The sequence below is a fragment of the Diachasma alloeum genome, unplaced genomic scaffold (genome assembly GCF_001412515.2).
Source record: "Diachasma alloeum isolate Michigan unplaced genomic scaffold, Dall2.0 Dall_scaffold_00325, whole genome shotgun sequence".
NCBI classification, from domain to species: Eukaryota; Metazoa; Arthropoda; class Insecta; order Hymenoptera; family Braconidae; genus Diachasma; species Diachasma alloeum.
In genome coordinates this window covers 446808-457789 of record NW_021680464.1, presented here as the reverse complement: position 1 = coordinate 457789, position 10982 = coordinate 446808, and the positions used below count along the sequence as shown (strand labels likewise).

Here is a 10982-nt window from a genome sequence, read left to right as displayed (position 1 = left end):
GGGGGGGGGGGGGGGGGGGGGGGGGGGGGGGGGGGGGGGGGGGGGGGGGTTGGGGGGACCGAGTGGATGGATAGTAGCCTGAAGTAGGATATATGGTTTAGCAACGACGAAAGAGGGATAGACGTTGACGCTTGAATTTACTTAGGAATACTTAAGTACTGCCATCGGCCAGACGAGTAACGTCACTCCATGTTACCCAGTTTCCGGGTGTAAATGCACCCACTCACATCAGCCAAAATACCTGAAACACTTTGGCCGGCTAGAGAGAGTGACAAAAATAATAAACAATGAGTGAGTGGACTGGATTCGGGGCAGATTAAATTTTATTGGTTGAATCTATTTATTGTTTATCATGATTACGAAAAACCGATGCATCAATTATGGGGTGAAATCTCCATTGCCAGGAGTATTTCGGATATATCAGACGTTCGCTAAAAGCTAAAAGCTTTCCCATATTTCATTAGTTCTCACCCGACAGCACCAATGTACATCCCTCTCTCGTACACTTCCGCAGTTGGCAATATTCGGGTTATGAAAGTCCGAGATATCGAAGGGATTTCACGTGTTCTCTTCGGTACTTGACAATTCGTCGTCCATCTAAAAGCATTCTGAAATTTTAATCACTCAATTAAGACTCGAATTCTCACCGAAATTTCACATGAAACCGTTCAGTTTTCGGTGTTTTTTTGAGGGATTTTCAGTCTTTTTTTGGAGGATTGTATTTTTGATGCGGGAGACATCGGGAATGATGGGGGAATGAATTTATATTTGGAATCATCTGTACTCGCAGGTTTTGAAATATTTATTAATTGAATAAATCCAAATCTTTCATTTGGTGAAACTTATTTTTGGGTTATAACCATGTGTCTCTAGTGATTCCCAAAATATCTCAAATATAAAAGGGATTTTATTGAAATTAAATGGGATTTCACGTGCTCTGCTCAGTATTTGACAATTCGTCGTTCATCTAGAAGCGCTCTGAAATTTTAATTACTCAATTAAGACTTGAATTCTCACCGAATTTTCACCTGCAACCCTTTAATTTTCGGTCTGTTTTTGGGAGATTTTAATTGTAACGGAGGAGACATCGGGAATGATGAGGAATAAATTTAAATCTGTACTTGAAGTTTTTGTAATTTTTATGAATTGAACAACTTCAAATTTATTTTTGGGTTACAACCATTTGTCTGTAGTGGTGCCCAAAATATCTCAAGTGTAAAAGGGATTTTATTGGAATTAAATGTCATCTCACCGGTCCTCTTCGGTACTTGACAACGTATCTCGATTCGTCGTTCATCTAAAAGCATTTTGACATTTTCATCACTCAATTAAGACTTGAATTCTCACGAACAGTATCCTTCCGTATATTTTTTCTCCGTCCAGTATGCTACAAAATCGGAAGAAGTAAATGGTAAAATTTAATAGAGAATTTCTCTCCGTACAGCCCCATTCGTGTCGAAGGCGAAACGACTATTCGATCGTTTGATGGAACAGGTCACCGACGGATAGAAGAAAACCCAGGGGCAAGGGGTGGATGATAGAATGGAGGGATGATACGATGAGAACGAGAGTAATTTCGTTGGTCGGGTCAAAGGTCCAGCGTTACTGGGTGGCCACCGAGAAAACGCAAACACGACGACGGGATTAAAGGGGCTTTCGGCGTCCTTAATTATGCATTATTGAGGAATGGTTGATACGTGGTATAGGTATCGAATGGATGAGTGGATCTATCGTTTTCATTCGGTTACGAAACATGCACTGGCGGACGTTTTGGGACACAAAACGTCCCATTGGACACAGTCAACGCTCATCGGGACGTACGGTTGTCTTTTGCTTTGAAGTTCCATGCGCTCACTGGGTTTTCCTGGAAAACCTTGCGGTGAAAGTCGATATCGACTCATCGAGCCAATCGAATTCGATCGCTTGGTTAATTCAGAATAACAGGTGATCATGTATTTTCAGGGGAATTGAGTTTTCGTGAAAAAAATGAAAAAAGGATTAGTAAACCTCTAGCGCAATGGAATTCTATTTTGAGAGGATTCAGAGAGAGAAGAGAATTCAAAGTGATACGTCACTGAATAAAGATGATTAAAATCAAACACATATGAGAATAATTAACATTTATTATATTAAGAATTATATTGTTCAATCCTTAATACAAAATTGCAATAATAAATACTAATATGATTAATACAAATAAATGTGTATTTAAAGATGAACCTTGAAAATCAAGTTGAAAGCGAATTACGTGGCTTTAATTATGAAAAGTAATAACTGTATACTGAGAGAAATAATTAGTTCTGCCGAAAAATTATATATTGCCTTGAAGAGATTTTTTGTCGCATTAAATTAATTTACTTGTGGACCATAAAGAAGGTTTGTACCGAAACATGATAATTTTCGTGGTAGTAATTGTTCTCGTGAGTCATTTAAATGCCTTTCAGGTAAATACATTCCTTCTACAGAGAATGAAGAACAAATTATATTTTCACGAGGAAACTACAATTTTCAATTGAAAGCCCGAGTTGTAGACCCGAGTTTGTAGCAGCGATGTCAGACAAGATATGAATGTTTTTTTGGGCTCAAATGAAAGAGCGGGTCGAGAAATGACGTGCTAGAGCCTCTAAACATGACAAATGTCTCTAAAGATGATATCTGTTTTCAATTGAAAAGCAGAGTTGTGACATCATTGTCTAGGAGGACAATGGGGTCTAGGAGTATGTATAGAACATTGGGGTCTAGGAGTCTCCCCTGGTTCAAAACCATCTTTAGAGGTCCTAGCACGCCATTTCTCGACCCGCTCTTTCGTTTGAGCCCAAAAAAACATTCATATCTTGTCTGATATCTTTGCTACAAACTCGGGTCTTCAACTCGGGCCTCCAATTGAAAGCCCGAGTTGTAGACCCGAGTTTGTAGCAGCGATGTCAGACAAGATATGAATGTTTTTTTGAGCTCAAATGAAAGAGCGGGTCGAGAAATGACGTGCAAGAGCCTCTAAACATGACAAATGTCTCTAAAGATGATATCTGTTTTCAATTGAAAAGCAGAGTTGTGACATCATTGTCTAGGAGGACAATGGGGTCTAGGAGTATGTATAGAACATTGGGGTCTAGGAGTCTCCCCTGGTTCAAAACCATCTTTAGAGGTCCTAGCACGCCATTTCTCGACCCGCTCTTTCGTTTGAGCCCAAAAAAACATTCATATCTTGTCTGACATCTCTGCTACAAACTCGGGTCTACAGCTCGGGCCTTCAATTGAAGGCCCGAGTTGTAGACCCGAGTTTGTAGCAGCGATGTCAGACAAGATATGAATGTTTTTTTGGGCTCGAATACAATTACAATACAATATTGAATTTCGTCATTATATTTCTGAATAAAAACGTATCAAATTCATCGAAAGTTCCGCTCGATATAGATTCCCGAATCATCCCAAACAGAATTATCAAAATTATCCCAATAATTTCCCCTCCCAAATTAATTAAACTCTTTTTCTTTTAATTCATATTTTCGACTTCTTTCGTCGCAACATTATTTAAACCTTTAGATTATCCCAGTCTAGATGCGTGAAAAGAGGAGTTTACGAAGCGTTTTAGTGATGTGTATTAAAGATTATATTACAGACCTGCTAATTAGATTTTATAAAACGCAATCCCAACCTTAATTTACCATATTACAGCAGAACAGCCGGATTTACCGATTGAGCCAGAGCAGTGGCGTCACGAGGGATTCCCCTACTTCTTTGGTTGAATCCATTGAAAGAAAATGTGAGAACCCGCTGGTATCCCTTCTGTTTTTCATGCAAACGCGTACAATCCCCTAGAAATACAAAACTAAAATTTCTATTCTTCATTTTGAGCGGGAATAGCCTTGCGACAGAATACGCATGAATATAAATTTCCTCATTATACTTCCGGATGAAGAAGTATCAAATTCACCGAAAATTTAGCTCGGTACAGATACCAGAATTATCCGAACCTATCCTAGATCATCGAAACCGAGGTATTACTGCCGAATTCTTCAACAATTCCCCAGTAACACATACTTCTCTAATAATAATCTCCCATAATTAATTAAACTCGGTATGCACAAAGTATGGATGGTGGTAATCTGCGAGGTTCAGCAGATACTCCAAAACTATCCTGAATTCATCAGATATTCAATAACGAGGGGGGGCAGGGGGTGATAATAATGGCCTACCGTAAATTGCAACCAAGTACTATAGTTCCAGTTGAATTCCTCTTGCAAAAAAACTTGAACATATTTTTTTAATTATCCTTGTATCGACAGGGCGGTACTCCTGAGTTAACAATTAAGCTCACTCAGGTTATTTACGACTTTTATTTTATTTTGTTTTGTTTTCTTAAACTAAACTTCAAGACGGTAATTCGTAATGGGTTAACAATATTTCTAGTTGAAATGCGTGTGCGAGAAATTATTTAACTTTGATCAGAATTTATGTAAGAAGTTAAGCTGATGGAGTTTGATTTGAATGGAAGATATAATTAGAATCACTTGGGTATTTCGATGGGGAGAGGCTTTGTCATACGACGGCGATCTTCGCGTTGACTTGCGAAGTTAACATCGTTGCAAAAATGTTAATTAAGTTAAAATTGAATGTTTTCATCAGTTCAGACTGACTGCTGGATAAAGACTGTTCATTTCGATTGATGAATTCTTTGGAATTAATGTCTTCAAGTGATTGAAGACGATTGAAGGCAAGAAGACGAACGTGAACAAATTTTTTAACAGTGTAATTGAGTTTTTAATAATCCGTTGTAGCGGAACAATCCTCACTGCCCTCTAATTACAACAAATTGAAAACTGTTATCTCCCAAGTTCTCCTCACTCGCGCTCCCTCTCCCTCTCCCTCTCTTTATCTACCTCTCATTCTTCACTGTAACAACAACATAAACAATGAATGGAGGTCGCGTATAGATCGTGTGCACACCCGAGGGTACGAAATAATATTGGAATAATATCTTGCGATCTTGCTTAATTGGGGACAGTCCGCAGTTACGTCAACTTATAATGAGTTGTACTTGTTAGCGTTACGATTGAGGTGGGTGGGGTGGGTGGGAAGTATGAGAGCACGGGAAAAGGGATGAAGCGAATGAGAATGAGAAGATGACGATGCAGAGGGGGATGAGGGGGCAGCTGAATCTCGTGCTGAATGAGGGAGACAGATGCTTGGGCAATGTTGGTGCGAGTGGGATGACAGAGAATACGAGATAATGAGAGTGCCAGAGGGCGGGGGGAGGAGGGAAAGGGGGTTGGAGGGCTGGAGGGATACCAGGCTGAGTCAAATTAAACAGTTGCAAACGATCTCCATTAACGGGGACCTGTGGGCCGATGCCTTTCATACACGAGACGCAGGCATTTGGCGACGTCGTTGAGACACGGGCTTTCAAAACCCGCCACTCTAACGAATCTCAAAGTTACGGACAACTGTTAATGATTTTTATGTTTCTCCTTTATTGCGATGCATTGGTGAAAATTTCCGTCTCAATTTTTCGATGAACAATCGGTGGAAGTCGAGTGAAGTTTTTGAGTTGCAGGTTTTCGGGGGTAATGAACAGGAAAATTGAAGAATATCTTTCGTGGGGTTGATCAGGAATTACAAAATTATGTGACATTTTTGTGAAATCGTTGAAAGTTGATTAAAGTTTATGGATTTTTAGGTTTTTACTGAAAATTGTCAACAAATTGAGTAATTTCATTCTATTGAAAAATAGATATTCATGTAATTTTGTTGGAATTCTACAATTTCGTGATGTTATAATGAAATTTGGGCATAGAATTGAATGGTAATAAAAGTGATGCTTGAGATCATCAGTTATTTGAGAAAATTATAGAGTCCGGCTAGAATACTGAGAGTCAGTTTTTATTTTTCAACAGAAATTAACGCAAATTGACTGCATATTGAGACTTTGGCATCTATATTACAATCTGAAAATAATAGATTTTTCAAGTTTCAATAATTTTATGGAAAATTTTGATTGGAAATCTCGAACAACATAATATTCTCATGGAAAATCTTGAAAATTTAAACAAACTTTTCGAGTTTTTCGCTTTGTACTAACAATTATCAATAAACAAATCCATATTCTTCGTAAAGTACTGAATATTCACAGGGACTCCTTTTGAAAATATAAAATTCCTCTGAAATTTTATTGAAATTTCGTGAATAGAACTGAATGTGAATGCTATCAATGACTAATTTTTCCCATTTCATTCAGAAAATGTACATCACAGCCAAAAAAGAATTTTAGGTCATAATTCTCAACGGCACTTATTATTCAGAATTTGTTGCATTGTAATCGTCTTCTCAAGTTTGAATATGTTTATCATGCCTTAGAATTTCTCCTTCAAAATCATAAAATCTGATACATTTCAATTCCTTTAATTTTCTCTTTTGAACGAATGGCATAATTCCATTCTCTCTCATTTCTTCATTCATTTTTATCTTTGATTGAGTTTCTCTTTCTATGTATCAATGATTTTTCCAATGCATTCCTGAGTGCATGAAGTGTAATGGCTTTCATTTTTTCCGCATTAAATAATAATGAAGTTTTCATAATTTTAATGAAGAAAAGAATCGGCTCGGTCTAGTTTTCTGACATAAAATTCTTCAGGAATACCAAATCACCGAAAAATGGAAAAAATCTTGCATAAATTACGGGATTTCTCACTCTCGCAAAATGAAGATTTTAATGTCACCATCGATTATGATCGTTAGTACTGCCTTATCACTGCAAGCGCCAAACGCTCTCTCTTCGTTATTAAACTATAAACCGAGCTGGATATTCGGCATGCCTCGATAAATTATAACGGCCAGCATTGAGCAGATAGAATCTGCGGATAGGCGTAGAATATACGTTGGAGAAATAGTTGGGCGCATACCACTCGCAACGAAAACTCTATCCCTGCAGCCCACCGACTTCCCTCTCGCGTCCACCTTCGCCAGATTTCCGCTCCTCCTCCTTCCCTTTCGCCCTATCCGGCTCTCAGCATTATGTGCCCACGGTGCTTATTTTCTCACCCCCTTTAGTGATCGTTGGACTTCTAACGTATCAACTACTCTGGTAGCAGTTCCAAAAGCACGATAGCCGGTACTAAATAGTTCACGATTTAATGGTTAGAGTATTCACGCGCCCTACCTATAACTGCTTCAGATTAGAATGGGTGGAATTTCGAGTTTATGATCGTGGAAGTTTTCGAATGATCGCAGTGAGGAAATCCTTTCAGAGATGAATATATCCTGCGAATATTACACTGTTAGAAAAAAATACGTGAAATTTCACGGAGAGTCTAGGAGTCTAATTTTCAGGGGAGCGACATTAAATTTGATTTAGGGGGGAAAGAAATTACGAAAATGAAATAAAATTCATGAAAAAAAACAGTTTATTTCTAATTCTGGTAGATTTTCATAAAATTCCGAATTTTACTGAAAATCTAATGCAATTCCGAATTCTTGAGCAGCAGGAAACAAGGATTCTCCAACTTATTTGAATTTTTGATGAATGAATAGCTATCTAGCATCAAATTACACCGAATTTTCCGCATTTCTATTAATTTTCATGGAATAGTTAAACTGAAATTTAAAATCAATGTCTTGTTGTGATTTTCCACTGTTTTTCTTTCATCAAATTGTGAATTTTCAATATCGTAATTGTTGGCAAGTTCCACCAAAATTGGTTGACACTGAATGATTTCTATAATTAGTGATAAATAATAATCGATAATTTTAATATTAATTTTTAGGACAATGACATTAAATTCGATTTAGGGAGGAAAAATCATGAAATATCAATATCATTCTGCTGAATTTACTAAAATCCTCATTCTTCAGCAGCAGGTAGATGAGGATTCCCCGATTTTCATTAATTTTTCTATAATAGAACTTAAATTTACAGTTTCCATTGATTTTTCCTAAAAATTTTCAATTTTCAATAATAAAATTGCTTGAAATCTAAGCGAAACCTTCGTTTGATACAAATTCCCAGCAAGTTTTCAGGATATTTCAGCCGAAACTATTGTAAGATTGAAATAAATCTATGTCGGATAACGAATCCACATTACACAGATGAAAACGAAACGTAGAACCCTGCAGCAGTATAATTCACCAAAATTCTACAGAAAGCTAAGAGAATCCGACTTCCCCGTTTCTCCACTCAGAAGAATGTTCTTTTCAATTAAATAAATTTTATTTGAATCAACTAAATAATTTTTTTGGGTGTAATAACCACAGCTTGACATTTTTTATGTGAAAAGTCAATCCACTCCCCAATATTTCCCATTCAATTCCAAATTTCCTTTTTGCACTGGGAATTGTCAGGCTAACAAATTTAATCAGTCCCCCCTTTACATTGTTAATTAAAGCATCAAGGAGGCGGAAAACCTCTTTAACTTGATACAATTCCGAATTCCAAGTGGTCCCGAGTTACCGAGCTAACTGGACTAAGAGTTACCATTTCAGAATACGTGAAATTAGTCACCACTCTGAATGTATCCCCGGGGACAAATGGGTAGGTTGTGGTTATGCATGTGCGTGTGGACGAATGACAAGTGTCTAGTGGAGGAGTGGGTGGGGTAATAGCCCAGTCGGCTATTAAAATAATTCATCATCCCTTTTTACTGCCACCAGAAAACTGCACATTACGATTATTCGACAGCTGATATTCACTCTCCCTTCATTCGTAAGTGAAATGTTTTGATTATTTTGTCGCGCAAATGCGAGAGGCTATTCACAGGCGAATTGGGTGATACCACGATAACGAAATGTAATCGATTACGCAGGATTACGGGACCGATTACACTGATTACCAAGAGCACAGAATGTGATTACTTGATTACAAATCATTTCGTCGATTACATTCTGTGATTACCAAATATCTGTAATCATTGAAATCACAAAAAATGGCGTCTTATTAAATATGAATTGATGGCATAATTAATTATTAGAACCTGTAAAGAAATGAGGAAGGAGAGGCGGGGATTAGAACAGAGGAATGCAGTCTCCATCACTTCAGCTAAAAATTTCGGCATTTATAAGTGCTATCAGCAAAATAAATTTACTGAATATCTACCGTTGACGGAGAATGAAACTTACCAGCAGATAATTCAGAGATAATTCAGTCGTTGATTCTCCAGAATAAGAAGAAATTTCAACTCTGTTGAATCAATTTTCTACGGACATATGCTCTGTGCAAAACGCATGGGCTATGCAAGGTTCTGAACCATAAACATCTGGGATACCAAGAAAAATTGATCCAGGAATCTCTGAGACTTGCCGTTGGTAGAAATGACGCGCTCGAAAATTCAAAAACAAAATTCACGGTCTCACTAGGAGCAACTACGAAAGATTACACTGAGTACAAATGATTACAGTGATGGCAAATGATTACTACTCTATTACCAAAACTTGATTACAAATATGGTAATCATGTGATTATAATACAATGATTACATTGATTTCACTGAGATTACAATTCAGTAACGAAGTGGTAAAGCGGTTTAAGTCGACTTATCTCTTAGTTGAGTTTTTGAAGAATATCTCCGAATCTAAAGGAGATAATGAAATTTTCGTATTAACCTTTTTTCTAGAGCAAATTGAGTGCTACAAGAAAGGTTTAGCCAAAAATTTAGCTATCTCCCTTAGATTCCGAGATATTCACTAAAAACTGGCCAATTGTCAAAATCGACTTAAACCGCTTTAAACACTTCGCTACTGAATTGATTAATCAGCGAGTGACACCACGATTATGCCTGTGAATGGCCCCTCGCGCAAATGAGTCTAATTTATGAAAATACCTGCGATGCTTTCACAGACAGATGTTGTTAATGAAATTGTATCACTATTGTTAACATTTACAGTAATATAAGCACTTCAAGTGCGGAATGTTCACGGAATTCCGTCCAATGTTTGCCTTTAATTACTACCGAAGGACTTCGAATTAGTTTGGACCCCATAGAGATTCACATCAGCAATAATTTCACACATGAAATCGAATGTTTTCACCGGAATTCGCTAATTAAAAATTCATCTACCGCCGGGGACGTTGTTTTTCCTCGAAATTCATCGTACCCCGAATATCCCAGTGCATTCATCGAAGCTTGCTACCCCAGATCTTGCCAGTCTCGTGTCCGTACCAGTGGTTTAGAGTTGGAGTACAATAATTAAAGGACGTAATTAGTGCCAATTAACGCAGTAGTACATGGCAGTCCTTCTCGCTTGTCTCGACCACTAGCGTCTACCATAACCCTCGGCATCAATGACATTGCTGTTTCCCTCCTCTCATCTCGTCCGCAAACCTCCTTCAGATGATATTCCAACCCGTTGGCTCAAATTTCAGGATATCCTTGGTGTGCTAAATCGAAGTTAATTAATTCATTACTTTTGGGGAATTGTTTTGATCTAATTAGCTTCAGTTGAATGCAATTTTTGTTATCAAGTGCAGTAATAAATGTTGCGAGGTATTTACTGAAAATTTATAAATAAATATTGCCAATGGCATCCTGATGATGGTCGATATTCTTAGATGTTCTTTATTTAGGAAATTTTAACCCTGTCGTGCATTCAATTATTTCCTTGTTCATCAATTTGGTGTGTTAAATTGAAGTGAATTAATTCATTACTTTTGGGGAATTATTTTGATCTAATGAGCTTCAGTTGAATGCAATTTTTGTTATCAAGTGCAGTAATAAATGTTGTGAGATATTTACAGAAAATTTATAAACAAATATTGCCAATGGCATCCTGATGATTGTCGATATTCTTAGATGTTGTTTATTTAGGAAATTTTAACTCTGTCTTGCATTCAATTATTTTCTTATTCATCAATTTGGTGTGTTAAATTGAAATTAATTAATTCATTAGTTTTTGGTGAATGAAAAATATCAAATCAGTTTGTTCTCTGGAAATGAATATTATTTGTGTGGGTCAGGTTAAACCTGTGTTGTTTTCATATCCACAAATTTTGTGGA

General features: G+C 37.2%; 1 protein-coding gene across 1 annotated transcript in view; it reads right to left on the bottom strand.

Moving 5' to 3' along the window:
* LOC107040169 overlaps nucleotides 1–1297 on the bottom strand; it is a 32698-nt gene extending 31401 nt beyond the window's left edge. Inside the window, exon 1 of the mRNA XM_015260117.1 lies at nucleotides 1253–1297. Coding sequence (XP_015115603.1) covers nucleotides 1253–1297 — 45 coding nt within the window. The remainder of the gene's footprint in view (nucleotides 1–1252) is intronic.
* Between the last annotated feature and the right edge of the window lie 9685 nt (nucleotides 1298–10982).